This window comes from Rhinatrema bivittatum, chromosome 17 (assembly GCF_901001135.1).
Source record: "Rhinatrema bivittatum chromosome 17, aRhiBiv1.1, whole genome shotgun sequence".
Classification (NCBI taxonomy): Eukaryota; Metazoa; Chordata; class Amphibia; order Gymnophiona; family Rhinatrematidae; genus Rhinatrema; species Rhinatrema bivittatum.
The window spans coordinates 7,085,149-7,108,545 of NC_042631.1; the positions used below are offsets into that span (position 1 = coordinate 7,085,149).

General features: G+C 46.0%; 1 protein-coding gene across 3 annotated transcripts in view; it reads left to right on the plus strand.

The window, feature by feature from the left end:
- The window catches only part of PAMR1 (peptidase domain containing associated with muscle regeneration 1), a 49,898-nt gene that overhangs the window by 13,031 nt on the left and 13,470 nt on the right, over positions 1-23,397 (plus strand). For all 3 annotated transcript variants that reach the window (XM_029582650.1, XM_029582649.1, XM_029582648.1), the window contains exons 4-6: positions 1,866-1,980; positions 8,686-8,903; positions 12,063-12,170. In XM_029582650.1, the coding sequence (XP_029438510.1) occupies positions 1,866-1,980; positions 8,686-8,903; positions 12,063-12,170 (441 nt within the window). The remainder of the gene's footprint in view (positions 1-1,865; positions 1,981-8,685; positions 8,904-12,062; positions 12,171-23,397) is intronic.

Sequence of the window (23,397 nt, forward strand, 5' to 3'; positions counted from 1 at the left end):
CTATCTATATATATATATATATATATATATGGTTATATATATGGTTATATATAGTTATATATAGTTTAGCAGGTGATGCCTTAAATACCAGCGGCTAAAGAAAAGGATCTTGCACTGTGAGCTCTATAAATGAAATCCTGATTGCCCCAGAGCTTCCTTCCAGCTCTATCAGAACCGGCCTTACTGGGCTACTTCATTTGCAAATCTCGCAAATTTTATTCATTCCCAGCGCCAGCTCAGCCACCACAGTAATGGTTCTTGGCCAGAAGCCACAAGCTGCAGCTCCCTTCAGAAACCGGCTAACATGGACCCTTAGTCGTCAATGGCCGAGCCTTCTTCTTCCCAGCCAGTTAGGGGAGCGGAGATGTGGCTGAGGCGAAGGAGCCAGGGGGTCAGCCCTGCTGCCTTCATTGTAGGAGCAGCCCAGAGAGACAGGGAAGTGCACTGAAGTGGTTCTTTGTTTCCATGTGTGGTTGGTAAGGAATGAAAAGCTCGGGCAGGCTTAGGCGCTCAGTGCCCTGTGAAATGCCTGCTGTCCTGCCTATGGACCCCTGAGACCCCATGGCATGGAGTAAACCCCTGGCAGCAAGGGACAGGGGACTGAAAGCTTGCAAACAACAACCAGCGGGCATTTTATCTGCCAGGCTTGGAAATGAGTTTTTCCATTACAAAAATGTGATTACATTCAGACTTAGTTCTAGACCACCTTTCCATTCAAGGCGATTTACAATATTTTTTCAGGTCCAACAAATCCCTTCCCTAAAGAGCTTGCAATCTAAGCGGGTACCTGAGGTGTGCAAAAAGTTATGCACTGGAGTAAATCTGCATGGGAGAAGGCCAAATGGACCCTGAGCTGGCCCGCAGCAGGAGAACCTTAGAAACGTGATGGCAGAAAAAGGCTGCGTGTCCTATTTTTGCCCATCTACGCCAACTGCTCAGCACTACGTAGTGCCGCCACTTACACAGCTCCGAAATGTTTGTCAGAGTAGCGGGGAGCATGACAAAAATATTACATCCAAACATAGGAACACAGTCAAATCTTTTCCTATTTGAAACTCAAGGGACGTTTTGCAACTAGAAAATTCTCCCCCCCCCCCCCCTAAAAAAATAAAAAACCCTAGACTGTTACTGTTCTGGTGTGTCGCACCGTAATGAAGGGTTCATTTTTTGGGCTTTTAGCTTGGTTTTGCTCAAGGCAGCTCACAGCATTACTGGAATTCAGGGGCAATAAGTCCCTGACCCAAAGAGCTTACAGTTCAAGTGGGTACCTGAGGAAATGGCACATAGTGACTTGCCCAAGGTCACAAGGAGTATAGGTCGGGATGTGACTTTCACAGCATTTCGGGTCAGGTGGGCCGTGTCCATCTATTTTGTTAACCTGATAGTTACAAAAATAAGACTTAAGTAGTGAATCCATTTATTCCACACTTCAAAGCCAATCACATTCAGGTACTGAAGATACATCCTTATCCCGAAAGGGCTTATAATCTGTGCAGGAGGCAATGGAGAGAAACGTGCCCTGCACAACCTCAGCAGGAGCTGCAGTGGGGTTTGCTGCTCCACGCCAAAGAGACCTAGGGAGTCTGAAAATAAGGGGCAAGAGCAGAGGGGCTAGCGTGGAGTATCCCATGGTTTTAGGGGTCTCACATTGGAGGTTAATAACTCAAGATATGAGGGTGGGGGGGGGGAGTGAGTTCCTATTTTGGGACTGAGCATTACATTTTGGGGGTTGAACCCCACTTTACTGATCTGTTTGCCGTTGCAGAGTCTTCCGTTTTGAAAAGACGGCTGCTCACCTGCCGATGTTGCTTGAGGCCTTTGGTGCTGTTATCTCTGCTCTCTCTCTCTCTCTCTCTCTCTCTCAGGGTGCGGCGAGGTGATTCACGCGTCCAAGGGCGAGATCCTGCTGGAGAGTTACCCCGTCGATGCTCACTGCGAATGGAGCATTCAGGGCAAGCCTGGATTTATCATTGAGTTAAGGTAACTCTTGGTGGGAACTGCTGCTAATCCAATAGCAAGAACCAGAGGAAATCCTCAACAGAGGGAGAATTGCACAGCTGAATACTGAATGCTTGTCCCTGGGGTGCGGGTGGAGGCAAGAGAAGTGATATTTGTATCAGCTGACGACATGTTTTGCTTCTTGGAGATTCATCGAGTGGAATTTACCAGGTCCAGTGCTTTCCTCTCGAAGGATGTACTACCAATTCCCTTTTTATGCTTGAAACCTAACCTCTCAGTTTCTCAGTATTACATGAAATGTGGCATTATACAGAATACAGAGTTACTCCATTTTTAAGACACACTCCTTATAGCATGTGACCTTATAACCTTGCTTTGCCAAGCCAGCCTGGTGGCCGAGTGGCAACTGCTGTGCTCGGTCGTGCGGGAGGTTCTCTGATTTGATCCCCGAGTTGGGAGTTTCCGCTTCTCAGGTTTTGCTGGCAATGTGGATGCTGCGGAGGCAGCGTTTGCAGCCTCCAGAGGGGAGGGAGCCATGAGTTTTGCTCCAGGGTGATTCCCAGTAGCTGGATTCAGGGCCTAGGATTGCAGAGTTCAAGACTGAGCCCTGGTGCATGGCCTCCAAACCAGGATCCCTACTGTAATGACCAAACTAGATTAAAAAAAAAAAAAATCCCTGGCTAGTAGTGCCAGATCCTAACCCGAGTTCTGAATGAGCTGGAAATATAAAGAAGCAAGAGGGAACTTGTGCTGAGCTGAAACTTAGGCTTGATGGTTGCAACAAAAAGCTGGAAGAAGTTTGATGTCAGTCAGTGTCGTGCAATTCCAGCCCCACCCATCGTTCTCCAAGCCCCCTAATGGTCTGTTTTCTGACCCTGCATTGATAAGATGCCTGCTTCTGAGTCTTTAATCCCCTTTGACTGTGACCGGGTCTGTGTTGTGCACTTGAGAAATAATTTTCTGCGGCCTTACTGTAGTTCTCGATGACTTAATAGGCACTCTTGGGTCCCCAGCGCGCCTTGTTAATTTTCTAGCAATCAGGCTTTAATTGGCTCAATTAAACCTAAAGTCGATAGTGGCCTGAATGCTAGCCAGAACCCATTGCTGGCAGATTCTTGCACACTCTGCATGTTGATATGTTTATGGCTTTATTCTCTCATCAGAGGAGTTTTACAAGGCTTGTTTATTTGACGTGGTTTCTGCATCTCTTCCCATGCCAGATGTGCTCAGTGAAAGAGACAGGACAACGTGTTTCCTTATTCTCATCTTGGCACCCCTGTAAAGGAGGTGGATACTCTAGCAGATGGTGCTATAGTGCTGTGTGTCCCATCTAGTTCCTTCTGTGACCTGGAGACCGGTGAACATAGCAGTACAGTGTGGGATCTCCATGTGCGGTCTGAGGAGCTTAAATCAGAATCATCAGAACCACTACTGAGATTATAGGAAATTATGCTACCCTCTAGAATGAGAAACCATCTGGCCCTTAAATTGGAGGTGCTGGGTTCTGGTGCTCCTATGAAAAGATATTTTGAGTGGCAGTCAACTTGGAGCTGTGCACATGCTCAGGCTGAGCATGTGTAGAGAAGGACAACTATGCTAATGATTAAGAACATAAGAAGTTGCCGTACTGGGTCAAACCAAGGGTCCATCAAGCCCAACATCCTGTTTCCAACAGTGGCCAATCCATCCTACAAGTACCTGGCAATTACCAAACACTAAGAAGATCCCATGCCACTGATGCCAGTAATAGTAGTGACTATTCCCTAAGACAACTTGATTAATAGCAGGTAATGGACTTCTCCTCCAAGAACTTATCCAAACCTTTTTTAAACACAGCTATACTAACTGCACTAACCACATCCTCTGGCAACAAATTCCAGAGTTTAATTGTGCGTTGCGTGAAAAAGACTACATCATGGGTTATTTTTCCCTATATGCATCACCTTTATTAGGGTTGAGGACCCAGCTCGGCTGGGGAACCCCCACAGGAACAGTCCAGGACTTCAGAGACAGGCTAGACTAAGGGATCTTCGGCCTATACTAGTCACCTTTCTCGCAGGTTGAGCCCTTGGGTACTGGTGGCTGGCAGGACTTGAACCTAATGCTAAAGCTGGACTGGAATCCAGAATGGAGACAGAAGTCAGCAGGACCGAAGAGGCAGGCTGTAGGCTGATGGACGGGACTGGAGACAGAAGCCAGAGGAGACTTGGGATGTAGGCTGCAGGGCTGGAGGCTGATGTCTGCTGGGTCTGGAGCTCAGGCAGGAAGCAAGGTCTGGGATGGAACACTGGAACAAGACAGGAGTTAATGATACTGGCAAGCTTGAGACAGGAGGCCTGGGAGCCAGGGAGCAAGGCTTGAGAGAAGGAGGCTTAGGGAAGCCAGGGGCAGAAGCCTATGGAGAGCCACAAGGAATACAAGGCGAGTAGGCTTTGGAAAGGCACAAGATAGAAGGCTGCAGAGAGTCACAAGGCATACAAGACACAAGGGGCCAAGCAAGGAGCCGAGCAGACTCAATGACAAGGCAGGGCTAAATAGGCAGAGATCTGCTGAGTCATGAGGTCACCAAGACTAGAGCTGGAAAGGGGAAAGGTGCAGCTCCCAGAGGACCTCTGGTGGTTGGGAGGCTGCATGACAAGCAGAATCATAACAACCTTGTACTTGTCCACATTAAATTTCATCTTCCATTTGGATGCCCAATCTTCCAGTCTCACAAGGTCCTCCTGCAATTTATCACAATCCGCTTGTGATTTAACTACTCTGAATAATTTTGTTTCATCTGCAAATTTGATCACCTGTCTCATTGTATCCTTTTCCAAATCATTTATAAATATATTGAAAAGCACCAGTCCAAGTACAGATCCCTGAGGCACTCCACTGTTTACCTTTTTCCACTGAAAAAACTGACCATGTAATCCTACTCTCTGTTTCCTGTCTTTTAACTTGCAATCCACAAAAGGAAATCGCCTCCTATCCCATGACGTTTTAGTTTTCTTAGAAGCCTCTCATGAGGGACTTTGTCAAATGCCTTCTGAAAATCCAAATTCACTACATCTACCGGTTCACCTTTATCCACATGTTTATTAACCCCTTCATAAAAAGCAGCAGATTTGTGAGGCAAGCCTTCCCTTAGATAAATCCATGCTGGCTGCATCCCATTAAACCATGTCTAATCTATGATTCTGTTCTTTATTTTTCCTGGCACTGAAATCAGGCTCTCTGGTCTATAGTTTCCCAGATCACCTCTGGAGACCTTTTTAAAACTCGGGGTTACATTGGCCACCCTCCAGTCTTCAGATGCAATGGATGATTTTAATGATAGGTTACAAATTACAAGGAATAGATCTGAAATTTCATTTTTCAGTTCTTTCAGAACCCTGGGGTAAATGCCATCTGGTCTAGGTGATTTGCTACTCTTTACAGGTTCACTGTGATCTGGTTCAGTTCATCCGAGTCATCAGCCTTGAAAACCATCTCCGGAATTGGTTTCTCCGCAACAATCTCATTTGTAAACACAGAAATAAAGAATTAATTTAGTTTTTCCGGAATGGCCTTGTCTTCCCTAAAAGCCCCTTTAACTCCCCCGGTCATCTAATGGTCCAACCGACTCCCTCACAGGTTTCCTGCTTTGGATATATTTCTTCTGTTGTTAGAACAGAAAAGATCCACTGCAACAAGTGCTGTTTATCCTTTAGTCGTCTCCTGCTGAAATGTAGCAAAATCAGAGGGAGACAAATCTACCTCATGCATATTCCTTGTGGCTCTCCTGAAAATCAGGCCTGTTGTGGCTCTCCAGGACTGGAGTTGCCTCTCCCCGGTCCTGGAACGTTGCTGTTTTCTCTCCTAGAGCACTGGTTCCTAGCCTGGTTTTCAGGATACTCGGAATGAATGTGTAGGAGGCAGGTCTCTCATGCATATTCATTCAGGAAATCCCGAAAACCAGTGCTCTGGAGAATAAAATGCTATTTTGACCTCCCCCCTCCTCAACTGGAACAGAAGTCAGGTTGCCCCCACCCTCTGACTGGAGCAAGTGTCCATTTCAATCAGGTTCATAGCCATGGTCTAACACCCAGACTCTAGTGGGATTTTGCTTGTAGGAAAGTTTCAATGATTACAAGTTTCAATTTCATGAAATTGTTTTGCTTAGCAATTTGTGGCATGGCAGTCTTCCAAAAGGAGATCCCATGATCCTTTGCTCCCCCAGAGCTGATTTTCCTGAATGGTCTGTCTAAGGCGTAGTTTATGCTGTTAATATACTTATGACAGAAACTATGATTAAACCCAGCCATGAGTGAGGCTTTTCTGTGTTGGTTCACTTCTTAATTCTCCTTCCTATGTATCATTTCCCTATGACACCACACTCCTGTTTTATGCTGGTGCATGGATTGACTGGGTAGAATGGCCAGGAAATGGACTCAGTTAATGAGTTCCACAGAGAAGGGGCGCCTCCTGCCCCCTGCCGTACCTTTATCTATACAGTGGAGAATTCTTATGGCCAGTGAAGGTGGTCAGAAGGAGGTGGATTGGTCTAGTGGTTAACACAATGGGCTGAGAACTAGGAAAACAGGGCTGAAATCCCACTTCCCCTACTGACGCTCCTCGTGACCTTGGACAAGTCACTTTATTTCCCATTGCCTCAGGTACCCACTTGGACTGCAAGATCTCTGACCAGAAACTTATTGTAGCTGTTTCTGAAAAATGTTGTAAGCTGCCTTGAGCATCATTTGGAAAAGCAGACAATGTCTTAAAGAGAGTGACAGCTTTCAGCACCAGCATTAATTCAATGGTATCCAAAGCTGCAGTGGGAGAGTCAGAGGTGGGCACTGTCCTTTGGCCAGTCAGCATACAATACCATAATGGTAGTTTTTGGCTGCGCTTCTGTCTCCTTTCAACTCTGGACAAAGGAAGAAGAGCTTTTGGGGCCAGACGGGCTTTTTTTCCCCCCTTCTGGGGTAAATTTCTGGTAAGGTGCCTAATTTCAAAGGTCCATGTGTACTTGAAAACCCATAGAGAAGAAAATGGCTTTCAGACATGAAGTTCCCACATGCATCTAGTCTGAGAATCTAATCATACTCTCACACACACACACACATTCACACACACACACACACACTCACTCTCACACACACACATATTTAGGAAAATTAGAACCAGGGTGTAAAGCTAGACGTGTTAATGGCATGCCGTCTACACCCATTTAGTTTGAAAATATAAGATACATACTCACATCCAGTACAGAGTTTCCCGACCCTTTCCTGGAGGCACACTTAACCAGTCGGGTTTGCAGGATATCCATTATGAATATGCATTGGGGACCTAGCGTATGCAAATCTATCTCATGCATATTCATTATGGCAATCCTGAAAACCTGACCCATTAGGTGTGCCTTCAGGAGAGGGCCAGGAAACACTGATCTAATACTCCCCTCCCTCCCAGCATGCCCCTTTTTTATGCGGCTGACTCATGCAGGCTATAGCTCCATTTTTACTCCTATGACAGGCTATAAGTGTTAGTACCTCAGGCCCTTAGTTAGGAATAGGACTCAGACTTGTACAACTCAATCCCCTCTCTCTCTCCTGGACCATAGTAACGTAATAACGAAGCAGGGGATGGTTCCGCTCTGCTCATCTGATGGTATCATTAGTCTGCTTTTCCTGGTGCCCGTTTCCTCTGGGATATTCTGACTCCGTACAAAGATCAGAGCATGCGCGATAATCCTGCCACATCGGCTGCAAAACGCTCCAGCGTGTGGAAACACGAGAGATGGGGAGCTGCAAGGGGTCGTGAAAAGCCTATAGGCCAGGGAGCCTCATTACTGCCCTGACTTTGCGCTCTCAGATTTTTATTCGGCATCCATTAATCTGACTCCAGGCAGATGAGGTGATTAAGGGTGAAAGGCATGAAATATTTAAAAGCTGCCTGCGGCGATAAATCACCTCCTGCTGGACTCGCTGTGCCAGTGAGACAGGAAAGTTGCTGAAGCTGGAAGGCAGATAGGCAAAGTCACCCAAAGGCGAGGATAGCATTCTGCTTCTCTCCTGCTGCTGCTTTCATTCCTCCAGAGCCGCATTGCGTTTGCCTGCCACAGGGGCCCAAGACCGAGCTGCCACAACGATGCATCATTTCTGACCTTTGCTCTTTCCTCCCCTTTTCATGAAGACGGGTTCACTGGGAGGTCTAGGTGGGGGATGACCCCCAACTGTGCAGGTGAATCCTGGGCTCAAGTATTTTACTTTTGTTTCCTCCTCAGGCTTTAAAATCCTTATGGTCCAGGCATGACCCCTTGACCCTTTCTGATTGGATAAAAGTGAAGTAAAGATCTAGGAAACGAGGGGTGGAGAATGCTTTGAGATCAATCAGAAATAACCTCTTCTAGCCTATGATGCTCTGAGACTTCATTCACAACTACCCCGGGTTTCCCACCATTTTTAAACTCCCTCCCATGTGGGGTTGCCCATTGTACCACGGGTTATGCATGTTATCCTAGTATGGCCACCTGGTGTCACTGTTGAGCGCTGGCTGGGGTTTCCTCCACCCCTAACCTACCCCCAGGGGCAGTGAATGTTTTCTTTCGGGCATCCCTGGCTCCCGTCACCTAGCGTAGGGAAGCTGGGCTCAGGAATCGATCCCAGATCTCCCGCGGGGCACAGGAGGCAAGGAAATGTTTTGTGCTGAGTGCCCATAAGGCAGAAGGCGTCTTGTCAACCCTGTCTCTTTGGGCCCTAGGTTTGCCATGCTGAGCTTGGAGTTTGACTACATGTGCCAATATGATTATGTGGAGATTCGGGATGGGGATAACGTCGATGCTCGCGTTATTAAGCGCTTCTGTGGCAACGAGCGCCCGCTTCCCATCAGGAGCAGTGGGAATTCTCTGCATCTGCTGTTTGAGTCTGATGGATCCAAGAATTTTGATGGATTTTATGCCACCTTTGAGGAAGTTACAGGTCTGTATCAACATGTTATTGGTGTCTGACGTTTGGATTCTGGGTCTAAAGCCGCAAAAGTAGAGCGAATTGTAAGACCATGCATTTTGGGACCCTCGGCTATGAGGCTCTGTTGTGGTAAAACTAAAGCAGACTGGGGCAGCAGAAATATCCCCAGGAAGCCTACAGTCCAGGGTGTAATGGAGGGGAAAGGAAGCTGTCACTTAGCAAGGACATCAGAGTCTGCATCCTTACCTACAAAGAAATCTCATGGCCATGCCGTAATGCTGCCAGCTCACCCAGGCCAACCCAACAAGGCTGGTCCGGCCCCGCTTCTGCACCATTAATTTGGTTTTTTTTAAACTTTCATTTCAGAAAGTCAACAACAACAACAAAAAAAAGCCTAACAGATGCAAATTTTTCTCTCCACCCACCTTTCCCTAAGCTTCCCCCTAAGCCTCCCCATCCCGCACCCACTCACATCTTCGGGGGGGAGGGGAACGATTCCCCAGTCACCTCTGCCACCCCAGCAACTGGTTTGAAAACGGTGCCAGCTGAGCCTGCGGTCGGTGCTGTTTGCTCTGGCCTCAGTGCTAAGTCTCTGACGAGATCCGCATGTGATGGTGCCTACGTGCTCATCGGGGCGTTCCTGGGTCTGAGTGGCTCGAGGAGGGCCCGTAAGGCCTTGCTGAACATACACTTAGTATACATATGTTTCCCTTAAAGACCCCTCCTCGCTTTCTTGTAGGATTCTTCCATATTTATCTGTGGGATTTTTGCTCTTATCGATAGGATTCCGCACAGAATTCCAGCATCTTAATCAATAAGCTTGCTCCCAGACCGATTAGAATTCCAGCATCTTAATCAATAAGCTTGCTCCCAGACCGATTAGCATTCCAGCATCTTAATCAATAAGCTTGCTCCCAGACCGATTAGAATTCCAGCATGTTAATCAATAAGCTTGCTCCCAGACCGATTAGCATTCCAGCATCTTAATCAATAAGCTTGCTCCCAGACCGATTAGCATTCCAGCATGTTAATCAATAAGCTTGCTCCCAGACCGATTAGCATTCCAGCATCTTAATCAATAAGCTTGCTCCCAGACTGATTAGCATTCCAGCATGTTAATCAATAAGCTTGCTCCCAGACCGATTAGCATTCCAGCATCTTAATCAATAAGCTTGCTCCCAGACTGATTAGCATTCCAGCATGTTAATCAATAAGCTTGCTCCCAGACCGATTAGCATTCCAGCATCTTAATCAATAAGCTTGCTCCCAGACCGATTAGAATTCCAGCATCTTAATCAATAAGCTTGCTCCCAGACCGATTAGAATTCCAGCATCTTAATCAATAAGCTTGCTCCCAGACCGATTAGAATTCCAGCATGTTAATCAATAAGCTTGCTCCCAGACCGATTAGAATTCCAGCATCTTAATCAATAAGCTTGCTCCCAGACCGATTAGCATTCCAGCATGTTAATCAATAAGCTTGCTCCCAGACCGATTAGAATTCCAGCATCTTAATCAATAAGCTTGCTCCCAGACCGATTAGCATTCCAGCATGTTAATCAATAAGCTTGCTCCCAGACCGATTAGAATTCCAGCATCTTAATCAATAAGCTTGCTCCCAGACTGATTAGCATTCCAGCATGTTAATCAATAAGATTGCTCCCAGACCGATTAGCATTCCAGCATGTTAATCAATAAGCTTGCTCCCAGACCGATTAGCATTCCAGCATGTTAATCAATAAGCTTGCTCCCAGACCGATTAGCATTCCAGCATCTTAATCAATAAGCTTGCTCCCAGACTGATTAGCATTCCAGCATGTTAATCAATAAGCTTGCTCCCAGACCGATTAGCATTCCAGCATGTTAATCAATAAGCTTGCTCCCAGACCGATTAGCATTCCAGCATCTTAATCAATAAGCTTGCTCCCAGACCGATTAGCATTCCAGCATCTTAATCAATAAGCTTGCTCCCAGACCGATTAGCATTCCAGCATCTTAATCAATAAGCTTGCTCCCAGACCGATTAGAATTCCAGCATCTTAATCAATAAGCTTGCTCCCAGACCGATTAGCATTCCAGCATCTTAATCAATAAGCTTGCTCCCAGACCGATTAGCATTCCAGCATCTTAATCAATAAGCTTGCTCCCAGACTGATTAGAATTCCAGCATCTTAATCAATAAGCTTGCTCCCAGACCGATTAGCATTCCAGCATCTTAATCAATAAGCTTGCTCCCAGACCGATTAGAATTCCAGCATGTTAATCAATAAGCTTGCTCCCAGACCGATTAGAATTCCAGCATGTTAATCAATAAGCTTGCTCCCAGACCGATTAGCATTCCAGCATCTTAATCAATAAGCTTGCTCCCAGACCGATTAGCATTCCAGCATGTTAATCAATAAGCTTGCTCCCAGACTGATTAGAATTCCAGCATCTTAATCAATAAGCTTGCTCCCAGACCGATTAGCATTCCAGCATCTTAATCAATAAGCTTGCTCCCAGACCGATTAGCATTCCAGCATCTTAATCAATAAGCTTGCTCCCAGACCGATTAGCATTCCAGCATGTTAATCAATAAGCTTGCTCCCAGACTGATTAGAATTCCAGCATCTTAATCAATAAGCTTGCTCCCAGACCGATTAGCATTCCAGCATCTTAATCAATAAGCTTGCTCCCAGACCGATTAGCATTGCAGTTTACTTGTTGGCGGGACGCCTGCCTCTCACAGCTGAGGTCCTGCTTGGCATTAGCAGAGTCTCCTACCCTTCCCGCGGGCCCTGTGCTCCAGATCTGATAGAGAAAGAAGGAATGTTGTGTTTTGTCTGCTTGGGAGGCAGTACAAGCCCTAGGCTTCCCCACACAAATCAGGAAAAAGTGACTGAGGGCATGTGTTGCGCTAGGAACTCACTCTATCAGATTTCAGTAATCTCTGTATGAGGTAGAATGAATTGATTTACTTCTTCTGAGTAAAAAGTTTACATTTGTATGTGCATTTAGGCCTCTGGAGGGTCTGGGGAATCTGTAGTTCTCTGGGTTTAGAAATCAGTTGAGTGCATTGTTTTCACTTGATTGGTGGTTAATCTGATGCCTGGAAGCATCAGCATAGGAGATGGGATGGGGGAACAGGTGGTAGTGGGGCTTTGAGTGATCGTCTTGGGGCTTCTCTTGCAGCTTGCTCGTCATCCCCGTGTCTACATGATGGGACGTGCACTCTGGACAAGATGGCTTCCTTCAGGTGTGCCTGCCTGGCTGGATACACAGGGAGACGCTGTGAAAAATGTGAGTATGCACTCCTTGTCAATAGAGCTTGACTCTAGTCTCACCGAGACCTTCTCCACTGTTGTTGACTACAGGCCTACAAAACTCAGGCTTTGAACAGTTGTTGTGTCTTTGATTAAACCAACAAAAAAGTCTATAGGCTTATTTTTAGCTTTCAGGATCGCTTCTGTCTTTTGTTAATGCAGTCTTCCAGGTGGAGGAGAAACAATGAGGATGCAGGAACCAAATTTAGTTTTTCTTGATAAGAAATCAAAATAAAGAAAAAGACAGCCCTTGTTAGTGCCATATAATGCTCGTTTCTAGTGCTACTGGGAAGCATTTAATGAACAGTTTCACGGCTGAAACCCTACAGAGCTGGCATCTCTTACACTAAATATGGATGTCCTTTTTGCTGTCCTATGAATGCACTTAGGGACTTATTTACTAAACGTTTTCTCTCATTTTGTGTCTATGGGAAAAATGCTTACAGGTCAACTTTAAAAGCATTGCTCACCCCAAAATGCCCATATATGCACGTGGGCCCATGCGCGAGCAACGCGGATTTTAAAAAGCTGCAAATTACGCATTAATGTACTCAGGTGCACGTGAGAATTAAGGGGGTGAAAAAAGGCTTTCCCTGGCAGGCCAGAGTCAACACGTGCACATATCTCCGTATCTTAAGACCAAAGAACCGCAGCACGCGTGCACTAGATGTCTGCGTAGCTTTACTGCTACTCCTGGAGAGGCACAAGTCTGTAGACCTCGAGTTTTAGGGTGCATTCGCTCTGTGATGCTGCAAAAAGGTCTCCCTCCAGCTTGTTCGTGGACCTTTATTTCTTTGTATATCCAAGTGGAGCAACACAGCAGCCACACCAGTTTATTGCAAGAATAGGAAACGTCAAGGCCACTGCTCCTACGATGGAGAAATTACACGGTGAGATACTTGGAAGCGGCTCCCGTCTTTTATTGTTACAGAGAGCATAAGGCTGTTGAATGTTTCAAGTTTTCAGTATGGCCAGAAGGCATGCAGTTAATTAAATATATATGTGTATATATTTATATATATATTCCATCCTGCTGTTCCCTGGATTAATTGGAACCATTGTGTCCTCTGTGTTTAACAGACATTTCATTCCTCCGACTGTTGCTGTAGAAATTCCAAGCATTTCACTGTGGAAACTAGGAGCAGAAATCTGTTTCCCAACTGGCTTTCCTGTGATGTGTTTTCAGTTTTTCCTTCTGGGTTGCCAAACGACTTTTAAATGTTTACTAGGAGAGGAACGGGGCACGGGACCAGCTTGACTCGCTGGGGGGAACCATTAGAGCCAGGAAAGTATCAGCCTCTGTTAGTGATTCCCTCAGTTCCCCTCTCTCTACGCTCCCAGGATGACTCTGGGGGGTCACTGAGACCCCCTCCTGCCTTCGGTGCTCCTCGTGCACCTGGGGCGGAAACCGTTCCTTAGCCCTGCGTAGAATCCCAAACACGCTGCTGCGGTGCCCTCGCGCCCTGCTGGTCCCCCAACGGATTGGAGAGCAGAACTCAGATCGTACGGCCGTGTCCAGGAGACGACAGCAGCCCAGTCAGGTCATAAGGCCAGCTCAGATGCTGTTAATCCTCCTGAAGCATCACTGGGGAGCAAGGGAGGGCCAGGCACCTCTGTGTTACTTTAGAGACTGCTCTCTCTAACTGAAGAGAGCTCTGACCTGACTTACAGAAGGGCTCAGCGTAATTCCCTGTTTCTCTTTGAAAATGCACAAACGCTCCTGCAGGCGCTACGCCGACTTTACAGCAGACACAGAGCGTGCTAGAGAGCATGCATGGTGAATCTCCGTGCATGCTTCTCCTCCTCTGACCTAACCCTTGGGTAGAGGGGCAGACACCACGTGGAGGGGTAAGGGAGCTGGGGCCGATTTCTAAAGGCCGTTTTGCAAGGCTAATCACGTCTATCCACGTAAAAACCTTTGAAAATCATCTTCTAAGAGTTTAAGCACAGGTTTTCACCTGTGCTAAATCAAGCAGGTCACGATCTCACCAAAGAGATCACAGCAACCAATTTGAATTGTTGACTCCTTTCTCCTTCGTGTCTTGTGCACACCCGAGTCCTATTGCATGGCCCAGTTTTTCTGTATGGTGCTCATGACTCTGCGTGGCACATAAAGCGTCAAATTAGCATAATCCTGCACCAAGCCTTCCTTCCATGTCTTATTACCAAGCTGTCTAATAATCCACACAGCTACCAAATCAAGAAAGTCGTTGTGCAAAACATGCGGCTGCCTTTGCTCATTCTAATTTGATGCTTTTAACCATTTATTATTCACGGAGCTCCATCAGTGTACGGATCAGTACAGAACGATGCTGGATATCACAGGAGTGCTCACAGCCAGTTGAAATGACCACTGTCTTTTTACCTCAGTTAAGACCGTGAGGCTTCCCCTGAGTCTTCCTGACCTTTGACCCCTGCCATGTAACCGAGTGCTGTAGGAGGGAGCCGGCCACGCTTGAGGTTGCTGCTGTGCAGAGAGAGAGAGAGGGGGGGTGTGCTGTGCAGAGAGAGAGAGAGAGTGAGTGTGTGTGTGTGTGCGCGCGCGCGCTGTGGAGAGTGTGAATGTGTGTGTGTGCTGTGGAGAGAGAGAAAGTGTGTGTGTGTGTGTATGCTGTGGAGTGAGAGTGTGTGTGCGTGCTGTGGAGAGAGAGTGTGTGTGCGTGCTGTGCAGAGAGAGAGAGAGTGAGTATGTGTGTGTGTGCTGTGGAGAGAGAGTGAGAGTGTGTGTGTGCTGTGCAGAGAGAGAGAGAGTGTGTGTGTGTGTGTGTGTGCTGTGCAGAGAGAGAGAGTGTGCGTGTGTGTGTGCTATGGAGAGAGAGTGAGAGAGTGTGTGTGTGCTGTGGAGAGAGAGTGTGTGTGTGTGCTGTGCAGAGAGAGAGAGTGTGCGTGTGTGTGTGCTGTGGAGAGAGAGTGTGTGTGCGTGCTGTGCAGAGAGAGAGAGAGAGAGTGAGTATATGTATGTGTGTGTGTGTGTGCTGTGGAGAGAGAGTGAGAGTGTGTGTGTGCTGTGCAGAGAGAGAGAGAGAGTGTGTGTGTGTGTGTGTGTGTGTGTGTGTGTGCGCGCTGTGGAGAGTGTGTGTGTGTGTGTGTGTGTGCGCGCACGCACTGCCTACACTTAGGAGAACATCTGCCTGCAATCAGATTTGCTTGTTTATTACTTTTTATCAGAACCAGAGAATTGTTTCTGTTTAATTAGTAATTTTTTCCCCTACAAGCAGAATCCTGTTTCAAGATCGGTTTGGCAGACTGGGAATTTGTGGAAAGTATCACTTTGGTGTGGGTGGGATCTGTGGCCCAAGCCAAGCCACGAGTTGGGCACGGGGGAGTCCTGTGGGAGGGAGGTGAGGGCAGAATCAGTAAAAGCGCTTTTTATTGGAGGGAGGTAAAGATTTCTTCGCAGAATATCAGGGCGTTCATCTATGCCCTCTGCCTGCGCTGAAGGGGTCGTGTAACTCGACGAAACGGAAACAGAGAATACGACGGCAGATAAGGACCTTAGTTTGGCAGCTTCATTCCTGCTGCTGCGGTGCCGTGCACCTCGGCTGATCTTTGGTTTTTCTCCCCCGTCACTTCATCCCAGGCTTTCCTGGATCCCGTCACTGCTTCCGTCTCTCCCATGTCGCCTATTTGCTATCATTCATGGAGCTGGGTTTCAAGCCATTGGCGCACTCTGTAGCTCTGATCCCTTTCCATGTGGCCTTCTGTTGAGGGATGGTCAGAAAACGTTACCAGCGCGAGCAGAGGTGGTTCACGCCTCTCCATCAGAGGTAAAAGGACGTGATTCTCCCAGGCACAGGGACTTCAGATTGCAAATCTCTAAAGGTCCCTCTGCACCCTCTGTACTTGATAGCTCAACCTCCTAGTGCAGGTGGACAGAGCAGGTCACATCACTAAATTGCCTAAAAGATAAATCACGAACACAATAAAAAAAAAAATATTCACAGGCCCTTGCTGCAGATACCGAGGATATGCGAGATACATTGCGCATTCACAGGCTGTACTACTAGTGCCAGAAGAGAGAGAAAGCAGAACGGATGTGCAAGCCCATGGACACACATTAGCCGAGAGATTACTTCCAGCATGAATAATGGCTTCTCTGCGTGTCTTCCAAGGCCGCACCATTCCCACCAGCTCTCCCTCGTGCTCCAGAAGACTTATATCCCGTACCAAGGATTGATGAAGGTCCTGCCCCAGCGCTGCAGCTACTCATTCCTCCCTGATCCTAGCAGACAGATTGCTCTCAGGAGCCTCAGGCTCTGTGTAGGTAAATGCACTCGTACATGAGCTCAGGGCCTAATGGTGCAGACAGATGGGGGCAACTGTAATGCTATTGGCAGAGTTGTACAATCCAGATAAAGAAATTAATGAGTGATTTACGAACGACTGCATTAAATATATTTTTAAGCCAGGACCTCTTGAAGGAGACGGTACTGCCCTTGCAGTTCTTAATCTCACCTAATCAGAGTGAGACAGCACCCAATATATTTTTATCTACATTCTAGCCAAGCTTTATTTAATCTAAATCTCTAGCACCTCATAATATCCTGCTATCTAGTTTCTTTTTCTCATTCTAGGCTTAGCACTCAGAATGCCTCCTTCAATACGCAGTCATCCCTGGGATCCCACATTCCTTCAGGTTTTGCTAATGATTCTAAAATAATGAAATACAGAAAACATTTTATTTCTGTCACACCGGGGGATGCTGCAGGACAGGTCTGCCTTTCAGGATAGTCAAATCATGCAAGATTTCTGGGCTCCGGGAAGCCAACGGGTACCAGTGCAGCTCATGAATATTCATTGTGGCAATCCTAAAACAATAAGGCCTGTTGCTGGCATAGTCTGGATTGTGAGACTGCACCCATCAGCACTTACAGGGTAACATTTCCAACAGGATGCCTGATTGCAAAGTTGTGCAATCACATTTATTTCCACCTGACCTTTTCCTCTTGCTCCTTTATATTTTCAACACATTCAGAAGCAGGGCTGCGCTCTCGGCACCAGGAGCCTTCATTCACAACCACACCAGGGGATTTTATATCCCCTCCCAAGCTTTGCGGTAACAGTTCTTGGCCAGAAGCCCTCAATCATGGCCCCAAAGTCTATCCCTCCCCTCCACTCACCTCCTCTTCTTCACAGGGCAATGAGCACTGCCTCCATGGCATCCCTGGCCCCAGCTGATTCGGGTAGTGGAAGATCTGCCACTGCCACTGCCACTGAGCCATTGCATTGGCCAACACCCGTACATTTAAGGAATGCACAATAAGCCAATATCCCTACCTGCCTAAATTGCTTTTGAGTATACTCATACATTTGTGCAATACAAAATGGGAGTGTTGGGTTTGGTGCATTAGTGCTACACCACCTATGCACGTACCTTGTGATGACGTAAGGTACAAGTTTACCTCTACTATATGTCCCCTGAGCACTCCCTCCCTCTATTTTACACAGCCAAGTTTGTGCAGATTCTGAAACCATGCCCACACTGTCAGGTGGTTAAAAATCTAATTTCCCGTGTATAACTGACTCATATGCATTAACTATATTTTTATCAACCTAAAAGGTAACCAAAAATCTAATGCATTCATGCTTTCCTCCTATTCTGTGTCTATGAGAAAATAAATTAGTGAATCAGGCACTAAGTCTTTAAAAATGCACCCTATGATGTAGATCCTAATTCATAATATCTCAAGTACATGAGATATGAACATTTCATCTGCCCAGTTTATTTATCAGTTTATTTTCAAATTTATAGGCCAGATCTACATTTAACACAGAATTGCTTTATCCTAAAGATGGCAAAGCTCATAAGGTTGTAACATGGGATGTACCTATGTGTAATATACGTACATATGCACATACTCCTACATGATGTCAATAATTTCTGGACTCAAAGCCAGGGCAACAAGAACACTTCAACTCAGCAAGAGGTTTAAAATTTAGTTTATTTTGGCTTTTTTAAAGAAGAGTCAAAGATAAGTGTTCCTGGGAGATGCGATATGCCCTCTATCTGTAATAACTAGCATCTCCATGAATATATGACATGCCCTGACTTATATAATCAAAATACAGCACTACCGAAGTTTCCAGACTGAATGACGTGACTGCCCAAAGACTTATTTACAAAGATACATTATGCTGTTGTCATGACAATCTATCATGTATAGGAAATGCTTGTGAGGACATCCTCCATTCATTTGTAAAAATCATACTATTTACTTGTCTTCCCTGAAACCACCCTTCCACCATAAAAGTTCCTTTATCAACACAGCTTTGATGCACTCTGTTCCTTCTAGTATCCTGTTGTTCTTCTTTGTTGTGTAAACAAATAGCAAGTCTGTGGCTTCAATAGGAGTTAGGCCTGAATTCCGTTTCTTGGCACCAGGATTTAATTAAAACTGTAACCTCAAAGGATCTTCTTTTCACCTGGTTTCTGTCCGTTGAGATATACATTTGTAAGACAAAAGCTTACATCCTGGTTTCATGCGAACCCAGCTTCATTGTATTATGAAGTAAATGTTGCCATTGAATATGTTGGTGCCAGTAGGTCTACCTCAGAGATATTCTGCAAGTCATGCTCAGAAAGGCACTCAAAGTTCATTCACCTCTGACAGGCCACAGTACAGCAGAGGCGTCTGGGTATTTTTCCTTCCTAATATTGTGTATCTGATCAATCATATTCTTCAATGAGTAGTCATGTCCACGAACTTCCACCCATGTCCCTGCCCTTCACGCACAGACATTCCTTTTCTACCTTCGTAACCCCTTCGTTTTTACAAAGCAGAAAAGGAGGAAGAGGCATAAATGTGTCTGGGCAGTTACTTAAAGGAGATGATGGAGCTCTCTTTGTCAGAATTAGATTAAAATATGCAAAATTACCTTATTCATGGATCACCCAGAATGGTAGAGAGCCAGTGAGGAAGACGGCAAAACTGACTTGGGTAAGGGACGCCATCCTTCAAGCTTTTACACTTGGCAGACTGGATGGGCCAAATGGTCCTCTCTCTGTTGGCGTCTAGCACGCTATTATCAAGTGTATGCATACTAGGGGTGTGTACAGAGTTTTTCATTTTATTTTGATTTGTTTCTTTTTGTTCATTTAAAACGAAATGTAAAAAACCTGAAACAAACAGCAAACTAAAAAATGAAAAGAGAAACCAAAAAATGAAATGGACCCACCTGGAGGAAAAAAAATCTCATCCTAGGCCTCCAATTCCTCCGATCATATTTTTATTTGTTTTTATGAAAGTTATAGCTTGATTACTTTATAGCATTCTAAGCGGGGTACTGCATATATATATATATAATTTTATTCATGGGGTGGGAACACTCGCTGGTTGCTCCTGCCCTGCTGGTAGTTTACTTAAACATGGCGCTGGTTAGCAGAGGCGGGAGCCATTGTTAATTTCTTCAGTACAGAAAGCTGCCGACCTGGGACTGGGGCGGGCTGGCAGCGCTTTTACAGAAGAAATTAACAATGGCTCAAGCATGATCTGTCGGTGTGATCACAAAGTATGGACAGGAGCGAGCAAGGACTGCCCCTCTCCTCTGAAAGAAAGTATAGTAATAGGGTTTGGGAGAGAGGAAGGTGCAGAAGAGAGGGGTTTCCTGCATAACTAAACTAAAAGGTGAAACTGAAGCCAGAATGCCAAGCAGGACATCGTTATCAAGATATTAAAAAACTCCCTAGAGAGCAAAACAGAAAATCTTAAATCAGTACTAAAAATCTGAACAGATGTGCAACTAAAATGCCATTATAGAGTTTGATATATGACTTTTATATTATTTAACACGTGCCAAAGGTATCTACCTTCAGAAAAGGACAGCGAGCATGCAGGACTCCAGCACGGAAGCAGAAAAAAATGCTTTCAGTTCAGTTTTTTGGTTTTTTTCTTCATTTTGGTTTTGTTTTCTGTTTAGTTGAAATAAACATAAAACTGAAAGCAAAAGAGATAAAAACAAAATAAAAATCCACAAAACCTCCCCCCCCCCATGGAAAAAATAACCCCTGGCCTTCCCCATTTTCCTCCCACCCTCTAATAATCTGGTCCTGCAGATCTCCTTCTGGCATATTGCGAGCCGCTGGCTTGTAGATGCTCCACTGTCCTTCTGTACTGATAGTTTCCAGTAATTTTTCCCACCATGAGGTCAGACTAACTGGCCCGTAGTTTCCATAACCAGGCAGCCCGGACCCCAATGGTTCTATCCCGCCCCCCGCCCATCCAACGTTGCACAAACATAAGGAAATCACGCGTCATCATTGGGATGCAAATGGCCGTGGCCGTTTATTAGAGCACCCTAAAAAGGGAGTTTAATTCAGGCGCTGAGTCCTGCCGCCGCTGCCTAATCTCAACCACAGGGCAGGTGGCCCAAGGGGAAAACGGGAGGGGGGTGGTCTCGCTCCTCGCGAGCCCCCGACCGGCAGCGGAGCGCCGTCACCGGAGGGGTCCATGCAGGCCGCCACACAGCCGACCTCGCCAGAGCCCCTCACACCCGTGCCTGGCCGTCAGTTCATCAAGGCCCAATCCCCAGGCCTGACATTCGTCATCCGTGGCCAAGCACCGAGTGGTGGTCCCAAGGCCCCTCCCTTCCTTCCTGGCATCTCCCCGCTTTGTTTTACAGCCTCCAGCGTTAGAATAATCTTTCCAGAACTCGGATGCTGCCGCCGCCGTGAGAGAATAACAACGAACAGCAATAATTTGCTGATAAAGAGTGGGCTGAGCGGGGAATTGCACCGTGCTGGAGCGCCTTCCATATCTCCTCGCTGTTACCACTTTTAAGAAGAGGGACAAGTTTTCCCTTTTCTCCAGTCACACTGAAGAATCTCGTCTCCAAGGATTTATTGAATGGAGCCTCTCCAAGCTCCCTTAATATGCTTGGATGCTTTCTGCCTGGCCCTTGGCTTTGTCCGCCTTCAGTTTCGCTAATTCCATCCAAATATTCACCTCTGTCACTCCCATCTGTGTCGTAGCCCTGCCAAGATATGCAGACTCATGTGAACCTGAAGCCCAGAGCAGAACCAGAAACTCGGCAAGGAAGATTCAGAGGCAAGAGAGAGAGAGACACAGAATGCACAATATTAGACAATAAGATCATTTGTTTCCATGGTTCCACTGCAGAAGAAACAAAAAAGTTGTGTTTACAGAAAGCAGGCACCGCAGCGTTGCACTGCTGCGTCAACGTAGCCTTCCAGGAGCACACAAATGCAATCCAGATGGTTTCATATATAGGAAGAAAATGAGACGCCCAGTGCTGGGTGCAAGAAGCCCGCAGCAGACGAGCAGACACTCAGTGATAGAGTGGGAGGGCAGTGAGCAGCTCCCTCAGATGCAAACCCTCACACCCAGGGGCGCGGGATTTGGCTAGGGTTAGTTCTGAACGAATCGTTTTCCGTTTCTTCCCAGGTCCAAGCAGAGCCCATGGACTCGGAACCTGATCCAGAACCTGAACGCACACGTTCAGAAAGGTTGACGAGATTAGAATTGGGTCAGGTCCCTGCAGAGGCACTAATTTGGTAAACCCATGATGACCTTGGGGAAATTAAAATGATTTACAGGAGATCCGGTTTTGTTTTCATTTAAAACCGACCCTTGGGGAGGATTTAAGGAAAAGAAGAGAAAAATTGGACTCTGGGAAGAGCTTGCAAGTTTTGCAATATTTCGTCGGTGGGTTTTAATGTTCAAGGACGCATTTTATTGGCGTCAGCTTAATAACTGCAAAACCCTGCATTTGTAATAGGCAGATTTTTTTTTACAAACATCTGAACTCTCAGTAGGTGATGTTGTGCAGGACCTCGGGTGCTCCAGCTCATGGTCCTATGGACGGAGATAACGTTAGGCATGGTGACCCGGTGTATGACAAGTGTGACGCAGGGCAGGCACATTGCCCACTGCAAGCTTGATGGGAGCTGGGCAGCACCTGCTCCTCCACCAGGAGAGGCTGACAATTGTGCTTTCTTTTTAGCCATGGCCTTATTTTATTACGTAAAATGGCTGTAGAGCTAGGGAGTATGAATCGCTTTGTAACAGTGAGACTGCTGGGTTTGTCTGCTCCATGTAACCCCCTCCACACACACACACTTCTTCCGAGTTACTGCACATTGAATATAGCAGATGATGTTCAAGCAGTGCCACTTCCGATTTTGTTAGGTCTTTGCTGATGGCAGTCACACAATATTATGAGACGTTTTGGTACAGGTTCTGGTTCTACCTAATCAGATCTGTTGATTTTTAATGCAAAGCATCTTATTTGTCTCATCTGTGTTTCTTGACTAGAGTGTAAGCTCCATGGAGCATTGTATAGTTTATTTAATTTTGTTTTATTCACTGTTTTTCTATAAGTTCTATGTAAAGCCTCTGTTTTGCTGATTTTGAAGTTATAATGTAAACCGAACTGATGTTATCCTACGAAGTCCGGTATATAAAAACCACAAATAAATAAAATAAATAAATAAATGGAGCAGGGACTGTTTTTTACATTTATCTGGACATCTGGCAGCACTACAGAAATGGTTAATAGTAACGTTTCTTAAGCTGTCCTTGTTAACATCCAAGACAAGGGTTTTTCAGGGAGTAAAACTGAAGGGTCTGGAATTCTTTGCCAGAGGATGTGGTGAAAACTATTAGTGCACATTTAAAAAAAGATTTGGACAAGTTCCTAGGGGAAAAGTCTGTTAACCATTATTAAGGTAGAGTTGCAGAAAGCCACTTCTTATCCCTAGGATAAGCAGTTTGGAATTTGTTGACCCCTTGGGATTCTGCCAGGTACTTGTGACCTGGCTTGACCACTGTTAGAAACAGGATACTGGGCTTGATGGACCTTTGGTCTGACCCAGTATGGCAAGCCCTATGTTCTTAAGGTCATGAAGTAGAAGCAGAAAGGTTATTTCACAAAGTAGTTTTACTAGTGCCGCAGTCAGCTGTAATCTGAATTGCATAAAAGAATGATTTGAGAGGCTGGACCAGTTGACCCGGTTCTCTGCTATGCCCCACATTATTTTAGAAATAAAAACAAAATTGATACCTGTTAAAACAAACAAACAAAAAAAAATGCATGCAAACTGACGTTCCTTTCCACCCCATACAAAAGGAAGACGTGCGATATGAAAATCCATTTGGAAGAATGTACACTTCATTACTATGCAGCATCTCCTCCTGCTTAAACATCAGGTTTCAGGCTTAGGGAACATAAAAAGTCTTTTTCGCTCA